At 35.0% G+C, this 23,588-nt stretch overlaps 2 protein-coding genes across 3 annotated transcripts in view; both read left to right on the top strand.

Annotated features, from left to right (window-relative positions):
* LOC138691562 (gastrula zinc finger protein XlCGF57.1-like) overlaps positions 1 to 23,588 on the top strand; it is a 449,766-nt gene that overhangs the window by 290,758 nt on the left and 135,420 nt on the right. The gene's annotated exons all lie outside the window — the stretch shown is intronic.
* Positions 1 to 23,588, top strand: part of LOC138691560 (zinc finger protein 665-like) — a 53,531-nt gene that overhangs the window by 11,348 nt on the left and 18,595 nt on the right. For both annotated transcript variants that reach the window (XM_069813629.1, XM_069813628.1), the window contains exons 3-7: positions 1,013 to 1,150; positions 2,250 to 2,387; positions 4,286 to 4,423; positions 8,210 to 8,347; positions 14,849 to 14,931. In XM_069813629.1, coding sequence (XP_069669730.1) covers positions 1,013 to 1,150; positions 2,250 to 2,387; positions 4,286 to 4,423; positions 8,210 to 8,347; positions 14,849 to 14,931 — 635 coding nt within the window. The remainder of the gene's footprint in view (positions 1 to 1,012; positions 1,151 to 2,249; positions 2,388 to 4,285; positions 4,424 to 8,209; positions 8,348 to 14,848; positions 14,932 to 23,588) is intronic.

Genomic DNA, 23,588 nt, shown 5'->3' with positions numbered 1-23,588 from the left:
GATGGTACAATTCAAAAACTAAACCTTTTTTCTTATCTAATTTTTTCTCATTCAATTCTAGCCATTTCATTTATTCTTTCCATTCTAATATTTATGACCAAAAAAGATATAGATCTATTTGCGTTTGTAACTTTATGTTATTATCATTCATAAGTTTTTTATAGCTATTTCTTTATTCATTTGTAGGAACTTTTCATTTATAAATTTCATCTGTATTTCTTTTGTATATTTACATTCAAAAACATTATGAATGTTATCTTCTCTATGTCCACATAATGGGAACGTGCCTTACGGTATATTACCTGTATTATTTCTTAATCTCTGAATTGGTGGACTAAGATATCACACAGTGGTTGAAGTTTGATGACAAAGTATCTTCCCCAATGAACACTCATCGGCTAGTGAGTTTACCAGATTCAATTCCTTAGCTGGAAGAATAGTTTGTTTAGTTTCACCAGCAAGGAGATGTTGCTGCTTAAAACAGGTACTGATTTATTTCTTACCTTGGTCATAGCTTTGAGTTACAGATTCAGTAGCATCCATTCGAACTTGTCTCGCTCTAGTAATATAAGAAGAGATTTTAGAGATCACAATTATTTGCTATTTGAGTCAATATTAAACAAAACAAAACAATTCTATCACCCATTGCTCTCAGGAAAATCATTTAATACAATAATTCATTTCAAAACATATTTTACATTTCCCGGCATACTTTTCTTGTTATAGATTAAGTCATTCTGAAGTGAAATATACTTCAATGTGGAAATATAAAAAAAAGTAAACATATATTTGAACAAAACAAAATGATATTACAGAGCTATTCCCTTATATGGTGCATTACAAGGCTTTTTGTGCAACTTTTATTTCACTATTGACTCTGAAGTGTGTTCACGTGCGTTCGTTGACATCAGGATCTAATAATAGAGTTGTGAGACTTTAGAAGTGGTTTCTGATTTTTTGTGAACGGATACATATAATATATTTAATAATTATTATGTTTTGTGTGTTTCAGGAAGGAGATGTATTAGATCAGCACTTCACTGAAATAAAGACGGAATGTAAGGGCCACAGCTACGATCTCATATCAGAGATGACAGTTGATAAAACACCTGTGCTAATGGACTTTCCCGTCATGAAAAGTGAAGTTGAGGTGAGTCAGTTTATGAAGTGAGTTGGTCGGTAGTTCTCCCTTTGTTATATACTGGCTGATAGTGACTGCAAGATTCAGGTGACCAGGGGATACGATTTTTCTGTCATGCTGTCCATTTCTTCATCCTTTATCATTAGTTAATCTTTTCCGCCCGAATTTTATTATAGAAATGACAATCCTGAACGTTCAGTAAATTATATACATTTTGATGATTTGATCTCCCCTGATGTTTGCCATGTTGCTTTTAATTTAATTGACAGTGCAGTGTGGAATGGAGGTCACTCCTAGTTAATCCCGTGGAAGTTGGCCAAACTGGTGGTTTGCACCTGGTTTGGGCAGTACACGTAATTGTGATTTCTTTAATAAATAGTTTATTAGCTAAACTCCACATATTTGATGTCTATTTCTTGGGACCAGTTGTTTGTAACTACGCATTAATATTACAAGTCACAAAGACTACTTCATAGTTCCTTTTCCATCCTCCTCCTTTCCATCCTAGCATCGTTACACTGACTGTTACTTGAAGTCAAAGTATTATTCCTGTCTTCCCCACCAACACTTTGAGTAAACCAACGCATAAGATTATGAACAATGAAATCATTCTAGACGAGACCTTTCATTCGATTATATGACTGCTGACTCTCGAGTCTCTTTACGTTCATTCATTGACATCAGGATTTAATAATAGATTGAAGAGACATTAAAATAGTCACACGTGCTTCGTGAGCAATTACATAATTGAAGTTTCAGAGCCATAGCAGGCCAAGCGCCATTTATTAAAAACGGAGGAAGAAAGGGTTAAAGTTAAGAAAATACTATAATTGAAGGATTCAGAGCCATAGTGGACCAAGCGCCATTTATTAAAAGCGGAGAAAGCAAGGATTGTAGTTAAGTGATTACCATAATTTAATGGAGATTCACATATTTAGTTTTAATGTGCATATTTTATGTTATTTGCTATGTGTTTCATGAAATAATGGTATTCACTTAATTTTAACCTTTGTTTTCTACGTTTTTAATGTATGGCGCTTGGCCCACTATGGCTCTGAATCCTTCAATTATGATATATTTAATAATTATTATGCATTGTGTGTTGCAGGAAGAAAATGTATTAGATCTACACGTAACTGAAATAAAGACGGAATGTATGAACCGCAACAATGATCTGAAATCAGAGATAACATTTGATGATACTCCTGTGCCAATTGACTTTCCAATCATGAAGACTGAAGCTGAGGTGAGTGCTGTTTACGAAGTATGTTGGTCGGTAGTTCTCACTGTCTTATATACTGGCTGATGTGTCTGCTACACTTAGATGACCAGGGGTACGATTGTTGCTCTGATTCTATCCATTTCTTCATCCTGCTATCCTTTGTGAATTTTTCCCACCCAATTTTTCTGATAGAGACTGCGATGCTGAAGGTTGACGAAATCATACACATTTTGAATTTTTAATTACTGCTGATAATTTTGACCAGTGTTCACTCAGATTTAATAATCAACCCAGTGTAGAGTGGGATCAATCTCAATTACTCTGGTACATGTGAGTTATTTTCTGCCTGGTGTTTTAAAAACCGTTAATTACCGTATATTTCTTGTAATTCGTCTTTTGGCAGCTAAAATGTACATGATTATTGTCTAATTCTTGGGACAAATTGCTGGTAAATACGCTCGAACGTCACAATTTACAAAGACATCTTCAGAGTTGTGTTGCCATCCTCACACTCTGCAGTAGCCACCTCACACTGACTGTGACATGGGTAGGGTGACCAGATTCACATCGATAAAAAAGAGGACACAAATCATCAAAAAGGAGGCCATTTCGAAAAAAGAGGACAGAAAATATGTACTTAGATTTAGGCTTTGTCCACCGAGTTAGCTCTTTCTACCTCGGGACTAGGAGAGATGGCAGTGCACAACTTCTAATCACTAGAGTGTGCACCAATATGCCTGGGTTAATTCCCAAATGTCTCCGCAGTGCATATGAAGCGAAGGTATATGTCACTGTTGATAGAGATTTGTCCGTCGGATGGGGACATTAAGCCTGGCGGCCCTCTTGGTGCTATTCGACAGGAGTAGGCTATGTGCCGCCACCGGGTTTCCCCTTCTCCCTTCCTCATCTTCTTCATCATCATCAACATCATCACTCATTCCCGACACTACACTTACAAGAACACTTACACATAAACTCACCCTAGTACATGACATAACTCTTCACAGATACACATCATGTAAGATTACGTGTACATAATTATTGTGTTCACTTTGTCTGCAATGTCTGTCGCGCTGATCACATTACTCCATCCTTCCAAACTCTAAACTGGCTACGGCTTAACGAACGTCGAAATTTTCATTTCCTTGTCCTCCTTTTCGAAATCCTTCACACCTCTACACATATCTACCTTGCCTCCCGTTTCAGTTACCTGTCATCATATCATAATCTCTTCACACGCACACAAAATAGCCACATACTAGCCATACCAACACATAAGACATCATTGCATTCATCATCATACACAATCTCGCTCTCGTGCTTGTGGAATACCTTACCCAGTGACATCAGGGACTGTCCGAAGTTAGTAGTGTTCAGAAACAAACTTATTGGGCATATTCTTACTGCATAGAGTAGGTTTAATTTTTATTTAATTAATATAAAAATTTTCGCTCTTTTAACTTTTATAATAAACTCTCTAGCCTTTATTACTCAGTTAATCTTTTAATACTTTGATTTTTATTGTATTTGTAAATTTAATAATTGTAATTGTATTCTTAATATTGTAGTTGTAATCCCCTGCTAGAGAGGAAGAGAAGGCTGATGACCTTATCTTAAATAAATAAATAAAAAAAAATAAATAAAATCGAATCTTGAAAATATGCTGTAGTATATGTGCAATAGTATATTATATACAGTAATGGCCGAAATGTGCATATCACAGACGCTCATAATATGTCAAATAAATGTTTTTGCATGAAAAATTAACATTTGCATATGAATCATGCTCCTATTCATCATGATGTTGCTGGCATAGTCAAGCTGTAGCATGCGGACTTACAGAGAGCAGCCTGTAACGTTAGAAGCCGACTTCTACTATCCTGTAAGAAATTTCTCATTTAAGACGTCTCCTTGTACTGCAGGAACAAGATTCCTTGGATCAGCATGTGACTGGTATAAAGGAGGAATATGTGAACCAGAGCTCTGATCTCATATCTGAGATAAAATTTGAGGAAGATCCGGTGCCTATTTCGTTCCCTGTGGTGAAACGTGAACCAGAGGTGAGTGGAGCACAAGGAATGCTCTGTGTGTTCTTCCAGTGTTTATCTTTTGATTGTCACGGACACTACCTCTTTACAACAGTACTTGCAGTGCCTTTTACTCTATGATGGAGACAAGAAACACTTATCACTTTGTACTATTACAAGTTATGTCATGTTGCAAAAAACTAATATTGAACTGTTATCTCGTTTTATGTTTTAAATATTAAAACGAAATTGTCTGTTATGCTTACTCTTAATTGCTGCCAAGTTACATATTCCCACAGTGCGTTTGAAAAAATTTTGTTCTTAAGGACACAACTTCTTTTGGTCTTCTCTGTGGCTTTGTCTAAAGTTCTCAATACTTTTACCGTTTGCAAATAATTGATTTCGTTGTACATCTATGTAGACACATTATCACCTCTCTTCATTTGTTTTTTTACCCTCTTTTTCAAGTATTTACGTATTTGCAGCATAGCCTTTGTATAACAATGTCTTACAGATAGAGAAAGGATATTTCGTAACTTTACGATAAATTATGCAGTTGATTTTGAATCGATTCCAGAATAGGTTTTAAATTTAGCAAAATGGTGCAAATGCGCCAGCTCATAATAAGTGAAACATAGAAACGTAGGTAGGAGTGATAAGTAGGTTGAGATGCTTGGAATGTTTGTTTTTGTGCAGTAGTTCAATGGAACAAAAGCAGGTATTGATTGTCTTTCCACAGCTTTCTTTCATACACAAGGAATTTCTAGCCATCGAGTAGGCCTTCAGTCAACAAAATAATATTATGTGCTGACAACAGAAGAGCCCACAATCTTATTGCTTTTTTGTATAAAACTATGCAAAATTTGGGGTTAATGCAACACGGTCTTGAAAATATGCTACAATATATGCACATTAGTATATTAAACAGAGGTAATACCGAACAGAAATAACATATAAATCAGTAAAATATTATTTCCTTTTTGGAAAAGTACAAAAAACATATTAAAATGCTTACAGTGCCTTCTTTCACTCCACACCATGAATTCAGTCAACTAAGATTAATATCTAAATTGTTTGCGTCATTATTTTAACTCCGAACAGGCTGTCAGGCATTAATACCGAACAAACCCAATTACAGTATTTCACTGTCAAAGATAGGATAATTCACTGCAGTTGTAACAATCCAGGTGGAATACACTTTCTTCACTTTGTACACAACGTGTATGGTGGTAACATTTTTCTGTTGCTTGTGACAGCTATCATGGCAGTAGTGCTTGCTTTTGACGTGTATAATATTCTCTTTGGATGCTTACAGCCCCTTTTAACTATTACACTAGCATTGCCAAGGTCATCACTGAAGCCGGTTTCATCATACTTGAAGACCTCTCTCGAATAAGGGTGTAACCAACAAATCTGTAAATCCCGTTACAGAATAAAGGAAAGTAATTCCAAGGACTTCTTTTGTTAGGTCTGTATTTACTGCCAGAACTATTTGATTAATCAAGGATACAAGTTTATTCAGTCATTGAATGCAATCATTTATTGTTATAAATGAAAGCTTCAAAATTACTTTTTCCACCGAAGTCACAATTTCATTAATTTCATTTTACACCCTAGTTCGAGAAATTGATGAGATTCTGTGGAAAAGCATCTTGAAGTGTGATATCTAATTGATCAAAGTATTTATTTATTACTTCGTCAGATATTTCTCCCCTAACCGCCTTTATATTTTTGGATGTATGGACACTAACTTCAGGGTGTCTTTTTAGAAGAGATGTCACTTATGCAGGCCTTGGCATATTGTTTGTGAATCTTTTTTCCTGCCTATTCTGCTTACTTAAATATCCTTTAACCACTAACCTAATGTCATATTGCTGGAGTAGAAACCTCCATTCGCAATAAGCTACAATTCTTTGACTCAGCTGCTTACCTTCAACTTCACTTAATACTGTTGATCACCCAACATTCTGAGTTTCCCATTTTCTACTCACAGTTGCATGTAGCGTAGATTTCGGCTCACCATACTTTTCTCCAGCTTGTGTGTACGTTATTTTAAGTCTTTCAACATCTGAAACTGCCTTTTTCAAGACTTTTGGGTCACATCTCTTCCTCTTTGCAAAACCCCTTTCCTTCTCAATTGATCGGCATTGGATCATGTAGGCGAAATTAGAACAAAGCTGATTTAAATATTTAAAATAATATAGAAACAGCAATATACTATTTCAAAATATTAAATAAACTTCAAATTCAGTGCAAAAATATATCTTTCCTGCTGCTTAGGTGATTTCTGTTATCAGAATGAGGCAGACTGTTCTCTCTATAACACCCACTACCTGCTGGTGTGTTCCTTGGAGGTAACACAAGTACTGCCTACTTGTGCCAACTTCTAAACGCAACAGAGCTGTGTCCTTTCTACACATAATGTCGGGAAATTTCAATACAAATAGGAGAGCAGCTCTGTTTATCTGGTTACCATCGTTTTTTCAGTATTACTGCAGTTTACGGTATATTATATGCAGAAATGGCTGAAATATGCAAAACATATGTATGTATTTATTTACACTGCAAATGTGTCTATACCCTGTGGCAGTGGTAACTAATTACACTCAATAATGACAACAATAAACACAATTCATAATAAATTACTGATAATAATAATATTAATAATAATAATAATAATAATAATAATAATAATAATAATAATAATGATAATAATAACAGGCAGTATCCTAAATTAAATGAAGCACAGTCACTTAAAATAACATTTAAAGTAAGTATAATTTGTAACTTAAACCTAAGTTCGAACTAAATCCCATGAGTGTGATACTTTCATACCTGCACAAGTACCTTTCAGCACTACACTCATTTCGCTGACAACTCACTCACTGCACTGGAACGGCGACACATTTCACTGATTCTATCCTGATTTCACTAACACTTCAAAAACATTTCACTGTTCAAATACTTTACACTGCCACTATAAACTATGAAGCTTCACTGACAGAAACACACTTCACTTACACAACACACTTCACTGACACAACACACTTCACACTTCACTCACACAGCACACTTCTTCACTGATACAACACTTCAATAACAAATATCAATTACACCCTTTAAATAGTGTGTATAATATACTACCATCTATTAGTAAAGTCCTTCAGCCTGTTTTGAACACATTTTTGGTTATTGGTAAAGCCTCTAGTAAGTCTTCAGGTAAAGCATTCCAGTCCCTGATAGTACGTTTGAGAAAAGAAAACTTTCCAGTGTCCGTCCTCTGTTTTCTTTCCCTCAATTTATATAAGTGGTATTTCCTGGAAGAGTAATTTGGTGGCTGCAACCTGTTTTTTATTTCTCTCCAGGCAGGCCCACCTCTGTATCTTTTGAACATTGTGCATAATCGAATTCGCGTTCTCCTGTCCGTGAGTGTGTCCCATTTTAATGGTGAATTATTACGACAACACAGGAGAGACCGTTTTTGAATCTTTTCCAGTGTCTTAATATGTTCTGATCTGTAAGGATGCTATTCCTAGGTATTTATATTTGTTAACTTCCGGAATGGTTTCATCCCCTAACGTAACAATTAACTCTTCGTATTCATCATCACAGACATTAATAGCATGTATAACAAATGTTTTTGCATGAAAATATGCACTTGCATATGAATCCTGGCTTTATTCATCATAATATAAAGCACGTGCTGTGGGTTGAGATCAGGCTGTGGTATACGGCCATATTGAGGGCAACTAGTAAAGTTAGAAGTCTTCTTCCACCCTGTAATAAATTGCTCATTTAAGACGTCTCTTTATACTACAGGAACGGAATGTTTTGTATCAGCATGTGACTGGTATAAAAGAGGAATATGAGGACCATAGCCATGATTTCACATCTGATATTGAACTTGAGAAAGATTCCGAACCAGTTTCGTTCTCTGTAGTGAAACGTGAACCTGAGGTGAGTACAGCACAAAGAATACACTCTGTGTTCTTCCAGTGTTTATCTTGTATCTTGATTCTAACGGATACTGCGTCTTCGCAACAGTACTTGTAGTGCCTTTCAGTCTGTTATCTCGTTTTTTTTTATTTGAAAACGAGATTGCTCGTTATACTCGCTCTTATTGGTTGTCATAGCTACATATTCCCAGGATGTATTATTAATTTGATAATGTGTTGTACTTGACATGCATTCTTTTTGTTTTCTCTGTGTCTTTCTCTAAATTTCTCGATATTTTCACAGCTTTAAAATAATTGATTTTGCTTTAGATGTATACAGAAATATTATTATATGTATTCGTTTGTCTTTCTACCCTTTGTTTTTAAGTAATTACATGTCTGGAATATGTCTTTCGTAGGACATTATCCTGCCAGTATAGAAAAGGTATTTTGTAACGTTACCTACTGCTGTCACAACTGTATTTTTCAGGAAAGTGAATTTTTTCAGCAGGTGTTCTCTGGATTCCTATCTGGCAGTTAATTTCTGACAGGTCATATTGAATTTGGTTAAGATAGCAATTATGGCTCGAACATTTTCAAACTCATTGTGGATATTTTGGAAGTCCACATTATGTTCATTGAAGAAAAATCAAACAGTGGAGACAATGAAGCATTAATTCCAGGAAGACACATGGCTAGTTCACTTCTGGAGTTCACGGAATCATTTTCTTAAAAAAAAAAAAAAAAAAAAAAAAAAAAAAAAAAAAAAAAAAAAAAAAACTTCATTTTGAGCGAGGAGGTCCATTTTCTTCTTTGTGCTTTGCTATTTTCTCTGAATTAGCATATTTCGTCAAGCAAGAAATTCCATGGAATAAATTATCTTGAACCAGGACAAGGCCATCTACATATGGAGGAAGATAATGGACTAATCTTCAAAATCTTCTCTTTGAAGAGGAGATCTCAGCAACATTCCGCAGACATTTTATCTTGTGAATGATTAACCTAGGCACAAGGTTTCATAAAAGTCACGACAGAGACTAAGAATTTTGTTGCGGAATAAGAAGTGTGTTCTTCTAGATATGCGAAAGTAGCATAATTGCTTCTGTTAACCTTGATAAAAAAGTGAAAGAGTCGACTGCTGTTACGTCCTGACCTTCAGTTTTTGTAATGTCATAATGAAAAGGCAGCAAAGTTGTATTATCAAAAATTGAACAACAAGAATATACAAAGATTATTAAGCCTTATTAATAATTAATAGTGAAAATGCGAGGATATCTGAGAAGAAATTACTAAATCCAGGGACATTTTGGGGACGAAATTCGTCCAGAAGCAAAAGGGGAAATTTTGGGACTTTCCCTGGAAAATAAGGACGTCTAAAGTGCAGTTAGGTTTATTTTGATATATTATGTATTAGTTCTGTCACGGAAGGTGTTGGAATCTCGTCAAATTCGTGACGTACTCGGTGAATTTGGTTCTCCCAAACTACAGTGAACACATGTCCCTTCAAAGATGAAGTTGAGCATTCTTCTACAAGCAGTTCAAGTGCTGAATCGAGTTCTTCCCATCGTCCTTGGACAAAAGTATTGCGAATAGACTGAAGATTTCTTTCAAATACTGGTAAAGAGAGTAAAAATCTCTAAATTTTAGTTCACAAATACAGTACCGGTACCTTTAGTAAAAGGATAACTTTGATCATATATATAAGAACTGTCATAGATGGAGAAGCCATTACTATTTTTATGGACTTATCTGAACTAGAAAATCAAAAAACTGCGAAGTAGTGGAAGCTTTATTACACTTATTAGATTTTTACGGTTTAGATGAAGGATTTCTTCAAAAGCCATTAGTGTGCTTTGTTAGTGATGGAGCAGATTTAATGCTTGGAGTGATATCTATAGTGGGTACTTTGTTAAAGGAACAATTTCCATACATTATTTTATGGCACTGCCTTAACCATAGGCTTAAGCTTGCAATTAGTGACACAGTCTGTGACCAAAATTCCATCTTTCACTTTCAGGCGTATGTGGACAAATTTCATTATATGTTATTTATAGCCTATCACCAAAACCGTAAGGAAACTTCAAAGTGTGGCCACAGAACTGAGAGTGCAGTTTAAAAAAATTGACAAAGTACTTTATATTCGCTTGATTTGCAATAGTTATAGAACAACTTAGTGTGGAACTCTTACAGTGCTATAGCAAAGGATTTTGAAAAAAATAGTAGAGGGAGAAAAAGAGACAAGATAAGTCATAGATCACAGGACTATTGAAAGAGCTAACATCACAGGAATTTCTTCTTGGTTTAGCTTCTTTTTTGTGATGTTTCAGAAGAACTTTCCAATTTATGAAATCAACTACAGGAAAGAACGTGTACTCTACCAAAGACTGATAGGGCTCTTAAAAGAGCAATTATTTTCCTTATCAACAACAAAAAGGACAATCCAGAAGAATTTGCAAGACAAGTTCAGGAAGACGTAAATTCAGTCCACTTCCAGAAACTTCCAAGTACACGAATTTGACAATTTCCAGGTACCACAATGTTCCCCACCCATAAATGTCGAAAGTATATTGCCAAAGGCTTGTTGTCGAAGTGTGTGATAGCTCAACGGTATAATGTTTCAGTACTTGCCAGTATGAAACAAAATACTGCTAGTGGACCAACTCAGAAGAAAATTTTTAACTGACGACGCTCAATCAACTACGAGGTTATTTAGTGTCCATGGGATTGGTGACAGCGAGATGATATTTGGCGAGATGAGGCCTAGGATTCGCCATATATTACCTGATATTTGCCTTACGATTGGGGAAAACCTCGGAAAATACCCAACTAGGTAATCAGCCCAAGCGGGAATCAAACCCACACCTGACCAACTCCGAATCGGTGGGCAAGCGCCTTAACCGACTGAGCTACACCGGTGGCCTCAGAAGAATTGAAACTTAAAAAAGGAGGACAGGGGTGTTAGAGTCAGGTAGGTAACAATGTTTGGGAATATATGTCTTACTGTGCAGCTGGTGTTCAATGGAACAAAAGCAGGCAATGATTGTTTTTCCACAGTTTTCCTTCATACATAAGTAATTTCTAGCCATCCAATCGTCAACAAAAATGTTGTGCTGAAGAAAGAACAATCCAGAATCTTATTGCCTTAAAAATACTACCCATATTTTGGATTTAATCAATTACAATTTTGAAAATATGCTACAGTATATGAACAATAGTACATTAAGTTATATGTGGTAATGGCCAAAATATGCAAAAAAAATATACGATTAGCTTTTCGTATTATCACAGACGTTCATAACGTGTCTAAAAATAATTTTGCACGATAAATTTCCATCTGTATATGAATCGAGACCATCTTCATAATGTCAAGCCCTGGCATGCGGACATGTAGAGAGCAGTGTGTAACGTTAGAATTGCTCATTTAAGACTGTCTTTGTCCCTCAGAAACGGAAATTCTTTGATCAGAATGTAACTGTGAACCAGAGCCCTGATCTCACTTCTGAGATAAAACTTGAAGGAGATCTGGAGCCAATATCGTTCCCTGTGGTGAAATGTGAACCTGAGGTGAGTGGAGCACAAGGAATGCACTGTGTATTCTCCCAGAGTATATTTTCTGTTTTGATTTTCACGGATCCTATGTCTTTACAAGAGGACTTGCAGTGTCTTTCACTCTATGATAGAGAAAAAACACTTACCACTCTTTACTATTACAAATTAAGTCTGGTTGGAGAGAACTAATGTTGAACTGTTATCTCGTTTTATGTTTGAAGTAAGAAAATGAAAATCCTTTTTACGCTTACTCTGAATTGTTGCCAAACTACACACTTTCACAGGGTGTTTGAAAAAATGTTGTTCTTAAGGACACGACTTCTCTTTGTCTTCTCTGTGCCTTTGTCTAAAATTCTCAATACTTTTACCGTTTCCAAATAGTTTATTTTGTTGTAGATGTATGTACGAACATTATCACCTCTCTTCATTTCTTTTTTTACCCACTTTTTTAAATATTTAGATATTTGCAATATATCCTTTGTAGAACATTACCTTACTCATGAGAGAAAATATATTTCGTAATTTTACGATAAATTATGTAGCCAATTTCGAGTGGGTTCCAGAATAGGTTCTAAATATTGCAAAATGTTCTGATACATACGTGCAGGTTCAGCATGCATGATACCATTGTTTATTTTATTTACTCCCATTATGTCAGTGAAGTTCGTTTCATTTTAATACAGAGAGAGAAATGTAAAATAGAAACTCCAATTTCCCAATTTCAAAATTGTTATAAGTAAAGGTAATGTATTTGAATTGTCTTGTAGTTCTTATTAGTAGACTCCAACTCAGTTAAAATTCTCGGGAAAGCTGTCAAGTTCACGAAATAATTGAACGAATTTTCTAACCAATTTTTTCTGTGCGATATAATGGTCATTATAGTCACACAAAGAAATCTTTGTGTACTGGAGCTTTAGTATTATTGTATAGTTTATGTTTTCGGCTGACAGAAATTATGAAGCTATGCTGGAGTTATTAGTCAGTAATATCATTGTTATCAACTTGTGCGCAACATTTAATTATGAGTAGTATATGCTTGTTACTACTTGTTAATATGGTATTGCGAGAACAGAGGTACTTACTTACTTACTGGCTTTTAAGGAACCCGGGGGTTCGTTGCCGCCCTTACATAAACCCGCCATTGGCCCCTATCCTGAGCACGATTAATCCAGTTTCTACCATCACATCCTACCTCCCTCAAATTCATTTTAATATTATCTTCCCATCTACGTCTCGGCCTCCCTAAAGGTCTTTTACCATCCAGCCTCCAAACTAACATTCTCTATGCATTTCTGGATTCGCTCATATGTGCTACATGCCCTGCCCATCTCAAACGTTTGGATTTAATGTTCTTCATTATGTCAGGTGAAGAATACAATGCGTGCAGTTCTGTGTTGTGTAACTTCATTCTCCTGTAACTTCATCCCTCTTAGCCCCAAATATTTTCCTAAGCATCTTATTCTCAAACACCCTGAATCTCTGTTCCTCTCTCAAAGTGAGAATCCAAGTGTCACAACCTTAAAGAATAACCGATAATATAACTATTTTATAAATTCTAACTTTCAGATTTTCTGACAGCAGAAAGCTTCTCAACCGAATAATAACAGGCATTTCCCATATTTATTTTGTGTTTAATTTCCTCCCAAGTTTCAGAGTATCAGAGGTACTATCAAAAGCAAACTGAATCAGACCTTTATATATCTGGTAACGTACAAATCTGTCTCCATACAATGATATAGTATTAGACATTGTCACAAAAAAAGGGGATTGCACCAATTTCGTCCAAAGCTATGCTGTTAAATTAGCATGTCTGACTGTCAAACTGGCCAACCGGGACAAAATACGTGGTTGAAGTTCTTTCTGGGATTAACCCTGAACTCTTTGAAAGCTAATGATGGTTCACTTTCGGCACTGGACTTTGGACTCATGTCACTGACATTATCATCTTCATTTCACTCAGACACTACATAAACATTGCAGTTGATAAAGTGTCGTAAAGAAACAACTTACAAAATTCACCAATTTTGGTGACTAGTAAATGAATTATTCGATCATAGATGATTTCTACTATTATACAGTAGTTAAATAGTTATTCTGTAACAGCCATTTTACACCAGTTTGCCATGGCACACTCGAATGATCTGCTGGTGTGTGGCAGAATACCAAGCCAGCCTTCAGTAAACACAGTGTAGGTTTGCGAGCAGCAGTGAAGAAAACAACTGACGCACAGCTAGGGTAGCTAGAACAGTAAAATTAGAATAATGTGCCAACCTTAAAAAGTATCGTATTTTACTTGGATTTATGAAAGAAAATATTTCGTGCAAACATGTAATGATATTGTATGTTTTCGTATTTCCTAAATAATAAATTAAGAAAACATGCTTAAATATCAGACTAATATTGTTTGGAATAATTTTCTGTCTGTAAATTTTACATTTCTATCATAACTTCAAATAAAAATACAAACATTTCATTAGTCCAATTTTTTTGAATACTATGTATTTTGGTTCTCTTCTCAACCTTCCTTTCAACATGCGACTTTTCACCATTCCTCTAATTATCATTCCTTGGTATGTTGACTCAAAAATAATTAATATTAAATTTATAATATTTTATTTAATATATTAATGCATATATATTTATCCCATTTATTTATATTTTAGTACTCATTTCCTCCTAACCCCTCCAAATTCTCCTCCTGCTTGGGAACAACATCTTTAGATTATGAGTATATTGCAGGATTTTAAATTACACTTTTATTGTGCCACATGTTGTGAAAGGTTGAAAAGTATTGTACTATAAGCAAAAGAAGTACCCTATGAATAATCTGCCCCAATAATTGTCTTTTGTTAGCTAAAATTCTACTAGGCCCAGTACTCTTTAAATGGAGTCCTGTGGCATCAAAAATCGATGCGCTTTTGTTAGTGTAAATTTTGCTAGGTATCTTTCTGTTTTATTTGCTCTGTAATTTTAGGAAGAGCAGACTGATCTGCACACAGAGAATGAGCAGCCAAGGATGGAGGTAACAGCAGAGGACAACGAAGTTTTCGCCGAAAGGTGAGTGTGGTGTGTGAGTCTTCACACAGGAGTTCATTGTGTTTCAAGTGTTTCTTTTTCTTATTTTTCAATATAATTCTTTTGCTCCTGTCTCATATTCAGAGCAACTATCTATCTGAATCAACCAGCAATAACCTGTCATCACAACCACACTCCACTTCCCTTGGTATCCGGTTTCCATAATGTACTGTTGAATCCTTTCTTAATGTTCTTCACTAAAAAGTGCCTAGATTTTAAGGAAAACAATGTAGATGGACAAGCTAGAAGTAGGCCTTTGCACTGTATTGCAGTCCAGGGCTTGAAACTCCCCAACATAATTTCTACAGTTTCTTTATAATTGAAGTCTTCATATTTCTCTAGGAAGTTATGAACTAACATTTTGAGTCTTTTGCAAGAGTTTTTCTGCGAACAGTTCATTACATTTACAAAGTCACTGTGTAACATTAATTTGTCAATTTTATTTATTCCTTTAATTACTTCTTTTTTTATTTATATGTTTGTTAGTCTATTTATCTATTTATTCATTTATTTATTTATTTATTCATTCATTCATTAAATCATTTATTTATTTAGTTATTTATTTACTCATTTACGTATTTACTTACTTATTTATTCATTCATTCATTCATTCATTCATTCATTCATTCATTCATTCATTCATTCATTCATTCATTCTGGCACAGTCTTTCACTTTTACACCATCAGAATTACCACTACAATAATACATACAATGGTTCTTGAACAATCTTGTTTCACCAGGTTCTGATTTCTTTTTGTTTGGCCACTATTTCCCCTTTCACTGCGTATAATCAGCTTCACTGTCCCACTCACACAAACTATGTAAGTAGTCTGTTCTTTAACTTGTTTGTTAAATTTCACTGCTTGTATACTTTGTGACCTGGTAGAGTGTAAGAGAAGGCCCTATAGATTTAACTCATTTATTCTTATTATTAAATATATAGGTGTTGTTATTAACTAATGCAGAGTTCTTGGCAATAAAGCCATTATCTCTCTTGCTCTCCATTATTCCTCACACATAGTGATTTTGGAGCATTGGTGTCACGAAATCAGCACGGCAATGGTTGGAGCTCACAGTGTCCAAGGGAACATGTCTGAGAGCAAAAATGTCCAAAACGCCGAAGGGCCAAAGCAAAATGTCCTATATATTATGTCCAAAAATTAAGTATTCTACATTGTTGTATTTCTATGGTTATTATATAATTGTATACCATTTCTCCTAATCAACATGGCCCAAATTTTAAATTCACAGAAGAATAATTCTTTACTGCATTCTCGAGGTTATATCTACTGTAAATATTCAGTTTACAAAGAAAAAAATTATTGGAGATGTACTGAAAGAAGAGAATGTAATTCTCGGTGAGCAACAAATCGAAATTTAGATAATATCGAAATTTATATGGATGGTACTAATGCTCATCTACATGAGGCTAATTCAGTAAACACAGCAAATGGAGAAACCATGACTGCTATAAAAAGAAGAGCTACTGAACATCCGAATGAACCACCCTTACATGTTATACGCTCAGTGTTGCAAAATGTGAAAGATGAAGAATTAATGGCCAGCCTACGTGATCATAACTCTCTGCAAAGGACTGCGAATAGAGTGGAGAACAGAGGTAGACCGATCAATGTACAATCATTGCAAGATCTAGTTGTACAACCACTTTACATTGAAGCTATTAGATGTGAGCACTTTTTAATTTTTGACTCTGGTGCAGATGATATAGATAGAATACTTATGTTCTCCACAGTAAGTAATATAGAACATCTTTGTAGAAGTGATATCCTCTTTACTGACGGAACCTTAAAACCGCTCCTAAGATCTTCGTTCAGCTGTTTACTGTATATGCGAAAGTAGTTTCACATGTTTTCCTGTTTGTTTTCGTACTATGCAAGCGACGAACAGAGGAGACATATTTCAGAATCTATGAAGAGTTGAAATCGATTGCCGTGATAAACAATTTGCAGCTGAGTCCAATAACTGTCATGATGGATTACGAATTAGCAAATATTAATGTGATTTATCGATCGTTTCCTGGTGTCACAGTGAGAGGCTATCTATTTCATTTGTCTCAAGCATTGTACAGAAATGTAATTCAGCGAGGTCTTAGAGCAGCTTATCTGGATCGTGGGCAACCTGAGGTGCCACACTATTATGGAGATTATGGGATTACCATTTGTGCCATTAAATGATGTTGAAGATACTTTTCGTGAAGTATATAAAGATATACCAGACGATGTGTTCAAATTTGCACACTATTTCAATCACACGTACCTCCATGGACGGAGCTGTTTGGAGAAGGAAGACTGTTCCATCTCGTTTTCCTGCTGCTATTTGAAATATGTACAATTCTGTCATAAATAAAGAGCAGCGAAGAAACAACGTAGTTGAAGCATTCCATTCGTAATTGCAAAGAGTGGTAGATGCTCGTCACGTATCAATATTGCGTTTCATACAAAATTTACAAGCACAGCAACATGATAATGAAAATGTGATGGCACAAATTCGTTTGGGACACACAAATATTAGGCCATATCGAAATAAAAGGTACCTCTCTAACCAAACACATATTGAAGGCTTGTGGGGCAGTACAACACATATAAAGAAGAAAACAACATGGAAGCTTACTTGCGAGCAATGTCCTATCTCAGGCATGCCAAAACCCTGCACATTTGTGTCTGTGCGATGTGCACTTTCTATTCCCCTACCTTGGAGGGGAGCGCTACCTGCGGCAGCTTATCACCTTTTGTTTCAGTAACACAGTTTCAGTATGGTGCTGATTTGGCTGTGTCTCTGAATGAATTATGATAAATAAAGTGAGGAGTTCACAGATAACGAAGAAGAGAAATTATGATTCATATAACGTAAATGTTATAATGTTTTCCCAACCAACAACAATAATAATAATAATAATAGTAATAATAATAATAATAATAATAATAATAATAATAATAATAATAATTTTAGAATGAAAGGCTTTCATCAGCCCATGTCGAGGTAGTAGTGTTGTGATAGTTTATATTAGAATAGTAAAGTTCTCAAAATATCATATTCGGCAGCATTTATTTCTTAATCAGTATTCTCACGGCAAAAGGAACTTGACAATGGCGTTGTTTTGGAGTCTGTACTAACACAGCCATCACAGATTATACGACTTACGACTTTCATTTCATAAGCTGGTAAGAGATGATAATATGGTGAGGAATACATGTGAGGCTTTTAGGTTGTAATGAGTGAAGAAAGCAACTATTTGCAAGGCGGGAAAATTTTCTGGAAAAACAAATAATGGCAAATTTTCCATCTCACATCACTACATTATGCTAATATACTTATATTAATAAATCATTAAACCTGACCTAAAGAGAATATCGTCGCTTCACAACTTGTGAACTACACTTTCAATTTCTTTCAGTAACGCTCCCAACTTGTTGATACTTGCTCTTAAAGTTTTCCAAATAAAGTATACGTGAATTTAAATTCTAAGCTTAATTTATATTATTTATTAATATTAATGTTAATTTATATTGACATACAGCAAGGAAATGATTTCAGTGTAAAAACTTGATAATGTCCTACTGCATGTAATTAATTGGGAGTATAATATTTTCTTCAACATTTGTGTACCAGTGGTCCCAATAAATAATAATGCTTGACGAACAATGAAAGAGTAGGCTCTATTTGAAATAATTAGTACCTACTATGTAAAATGAAATAGGCTATTTGTTGATTTTTTGTTGTTTCGAAATTACTGCAATATTTTTTATCTTCAAATACTATATAAAAATCATATTAATAAATTATGCTTTACAAACCACTAATTTGTGAAGTATAACTGAGTAAGCCTGAAGTTTCTTGTATTACAATTCTCAAATATAGACACTGATAATAACTGTGTTTTTTTCCTTCTGCTAAGTGTGTTTATGATGTCCAAATGTCTATTTAATCCAACCCTAGTAGCGCAGACTATATTATTGTACATTCCTCCAGCTAAGAACTGGTAGGAGCAACGCTTGAATGATGCAGTCTGCACAGACCGGCGATCCGCGTGTATAACTGCACATTTAGTGTCTGATTTCTGGCTTGCCTGTCCTATCATTTGAAAGTATATACTCCAGAAGATGTCGGGAATGAAGATGAATAAGAAGATGATTAATTTTCCTTATATCCATTCGTCAGTGAACTTCAAATTGTGAGAAAATATAATTATCAGTAAATAAAGTTGTACTGTTTACATTCCAATTTATTACTTTGGACCTTTTATTTTGGGACTGTCTGTACCGGACATTCGAACTTTTGAACTATTTTCTATTTGGACATTTTTGTCAATGTGCGTTTTCCTTTGGACATTGTGACCACCAACACATGGGAACTTATGATTTAGAAGTTACGGGATTGTCGCGTGCTTCCCTGTAAAAGACTGCATATAACTGTACGACTGTTCATTGTTCAGGCAGGGTTGCAATAAGTAAGGGATTGTAGTTATAGGCGAAATCAAAGTCATGTAAATGAGACAGTTTATGTTATTAATGCCTGAGATACGTCATGCACAATAATAATCAGCAGTAAAAAGTTTAATGAATTTATATAACAATTTCTACAAAAGGCAAGGGACTAAGACACAAATATTATTTAAAAATTGTAATATTTTTTATATGTAATTATGATTTTATGACTATTTCTTTATAAATTAACAGTACTTGATGTTAAATAATATACCGTAGCATATTCTTCTAGGCGAAAATAGTAAGTATTGTACTTGAATTGTATTGCATCACGAAACATTGGAAGAAAGAACTATATACTAGTACATGAATACATGTACAAATTGAAGAACAAAAAAAGGTTGCGTACAGTATTTTACATACAGTATGTACATACTTAAATATTTACTTTATGTTCGGAATTAAATAAATTAGCTCAAAACCATAAACAAATTGACTAAAATATGTACCGTATTTATAAAGGAAATTCCGAAAATACGAGGGGGATCAGGAAATAACGACCGTTCGCGCATATCCGCCACGCAGCTGACTCCCCTTCCTTGTTTGAAGGTCAACTGGCTTCCTTAACATGTGTTCTCATAATGTTGTGAGTACTGGTTGCAACAAGTCGCAATTGTGCATTTTATGTTACTTCAAAATGAACGACGTGATTGATAATCCCGCCGACTGTGAAGTGAGGAGTGTGATTCGATTTTTGAATGCCCGACATTTGAAACCTGCAGAAATTTACCGGCAATTGAAAGAAGTGTGTGGTGATACTGTAATGAATGAAAGAAATGTGAGAAAATGGTGCGAAATGTTCAACAATGGGCAAACAAATGTCCACGATGAAACTCGACCCGGACGCCCATAACTCATCACAGAAGACCTGAAGACTAAAGTGAACGACAGAATCTTGCAAGACAGGCGCACATCACTCGACGAATTGCATATTGCCTTTCCTGACATTTCTCGTTCTTTGCTTGGTGAAATTGTGTCGCAACATCTTGGCTACCACGAAATCTGTGCACGATGGGTTCCATGGCAACTGAGTGACCAACACAAAACTCAGAGAATGGCCTCAGCATTGACATTCTTGATGCGATATCACACAGATGGAGACGCCTTTCTTGATCAAATTGTGACTGGTGATGAGACCTGGGTGTCTCACAACATCCCAGAGACCAAGCGCCAATCACGTCAGTGGCATCATCCCTCATTACCCAAGAAACTGAGAAAATTCAAACAGACTCTCAACACAAAAAGTCATGTCTACTGTCTTTTGGGATCGCAAAGGTGTTCTTTTGCTGGATTTCATGCCAAAAGGCACTACGATCAATGCAAATCGTTATTGTGAGACTTTATGAAAACTATGGCGAGCCATCCAAAACAAGAGGCGAGGAATGCTTTCGAGAGGAGTTGTGCTTCTTCACGACAACGCCCGCCCGCACACTGCTGCTTCAACTCGAGAATTGCTGGATCAATTCGGTTGGGAAATCTTTGATCATCCGCCCTATAGTCCAGACCTTGCTCCTAGCGATTTTCACCTTTTTCCCTAAGCTGAAAGACTTTCTGGGTGGTACGCGTTTTGAAAGTGATGAAGAGTTGAAGAAGACAGTGAACACCTGGCTTAATGAACTGGCGGCAGAGGAGTATAACACGGGAATTCTAAAGCTAGTGAACAGATACGACAAATGTTTAAATGTAGGTTGTGATTATGTAGAGAAGTAAAGGAAGCTTCAGTTATGTAACAGACTCTGTTTTTTCAAATAAATATATTTTTTTAATTATTACAACAAAACGGTCGTTATTTCCTGGATCCCCCTCGTATTTATTTTATATAATTTTTTTTCTAAAATTATGTGTTTTGATGTGAAATAAGATTTGATATTTATGATGATTGTTCTTCGATCGAAGTTTTGAACTTGGTTGTGTTCCTTATCTACATGCAGAAAAAACATTTATTTACCTAAAAATCCCATCCCTACTTATCACTTAAGTGGAAAAAAAAATTAGTGGGCCTAAGAGTATATTCTTGTATAACTGAAGGGCTCAGAAAGAAGGTGGTACAAGTGACATTTCTAAAACTTTTGGGAAAATGCGAATGTCTTAGAATATGAAATTTAAAAATCAGAACACATATATTCTAACTGTAAATTATATTACCTTTGCCACAAACACACTTATAAATATTGTAAAAAATCTTGACATGTAAAAATTAAATTAAGTCCGAGTAATATTAATATGATTGATAGTATACGTAAAAATTTAAATGTGAGTCATTAGAAAAAAATTGGTACTAGTGCATAGTTGTGAAAATATTGTGAATAATTAGGACAAAAATGGTATATCATGTACACTAGTTGTGAAAATGTTGTTTCATGTATTCAGTATAATATCCTGTTGCTAATGCCCTGATTCATCCCTGCATATAGAAGGCCTTATACAAACAATGGAATCCATTGCATCAGTTAAAATGAAATCATTGTTTCATTTTTATTACTCTGAAGCCAGTTTTGCTAACTCCATCAGTTGCCATTGTAAACCTTCCATTTGAAATATAAAGCATTTTTAGGAAAAAGTCTTCATATACCGTCTGTCCCATTAGATTGATTAATTTTGTAGTCTTCTTATAAGAAATAGCTGTCTTGCTATGACGTGATGGTGGTTTCAATGTTACACAAGAAACTATGAATTAATTTTGTAGTTCCCAAGAACTCAAAGCCAAAATGCATGAAAGATATCTGTCCGTTTTTCTTCACCTATATTATTGCAGTGCAATCTACAGGCATGATTAAACTGCTTTAATGCTCTCCTCTCTTTCATTTTACCCCATGACCAATATATTCCTGACTATTGTTCCGTATATTCTTTGCTATATTATGCTTCCAAGCACTAGGATCTCATTTTTTCGTATGTTTCCCTTGGTTAAATTCTTCTTTAGGATCAGAACCTGATTCGTCAGAAGAAGTGGCATTTGAGTGTGGTGTACACTCATTCATGAGTATTACTTAAATCACCCAAGTTCACGGTTTCCATGTCACACTGCTCACCTGTTTTACTTTCCTCATCTGTATGGTCTACCATATTCTGCAATAATACCGGTACATGTGTGTTGAAATATTCCATTATTTCTTTTAACAATTAATAGTAATTATTATTATAATAATTATAGTATTGTTATTATTTATTTATTTTCATGAGTGTAAAGAAGAGTTTCAATCTCGAAATGAAGAAGTTATTTCCATTCACCACAAAGGCATGTTAGTAGTGGCCATTTTTTTATGAGATAAACATGGCATTATTATACCTTTAAATAAGTAATAATGAATAAAATCATCTTAATTTCATAATCATTGATAATCCATCACATCAATCACTTTCTTCTTGTTTTTTTTTTTAGCCATCTTACACAAGGAATATAAACATCTGCAGAAGATAATGCACTTATACCATATTTTTTCTGAGCATTTGCCTGTTTTTCCAGAGTCCAAACTTTAGGTCAACAGGTGGCAGCAGCTATCGAAGATTTCACTGTACCACTTCTTTCCTGAGCTTTTCACATAACATAGAGTACTTATATAGTATAAAATCATTTTTTCGATTTTGTCACTTGCACCACCTTTCTTTTGAGCCCTTCAATTTTAAATTACATTGTTGCAGACCTTTGAAACCATTGTTACCAATATAACTTTCGCAAAACAAGAAATAAGATGTTAGAGATAATACTAGTACAAATTTTCTCATTGTAATGCTTATTACATGGATAATAATCTCAACTGGGACATGCAAATCACAGAAACCTGCAGAAAAGTATATTCTATTATTCATGTGCTAAAAAGGATAAATGTTCATCTTCCCTCTTGCTTAAAAAAGTCCCTTGTGCAGACCCTTGTATTTCCCTATTTTGACTATGCTGACATTTTACTGACTGACCTTTCCAGCGGCAACATAATGAAACTTCAACGTGCTCATAATTTGTGTGTACGTTTTGTAAGCAATGTTCGTAAATATGATCATATTACCCCATCCCTGGAAGCAATAGGTTGGCTTAAACTAGATAAGAAAAGAAATTTACATTCACTTCTCTTTCTCTTCGAAATCTTGAACTCTTCTATTCCTTCGTATCTGTCGTCTCGCTTCACTTACCTTTC

The sequence above is a fragment of the Periplaneta americana genome, chromosome 16 (assembly GCF_040183065.1).
Source record: "Periplaneta americana isolate PAMFEO1 chromosome 16, P.americana_PAMFEO1_priV1, whole genome shotgun sequence".
NCBI lineage: Eukaryota > Metazoa > Arthropoda > Insecta > Blattodea > Blattidae > Periplaneta > Periplaneta americana.
Note: the sequence above shows the minus strand (reverse complement) of the source record. Positions and strands in the feature narration are given on the sequence as shown.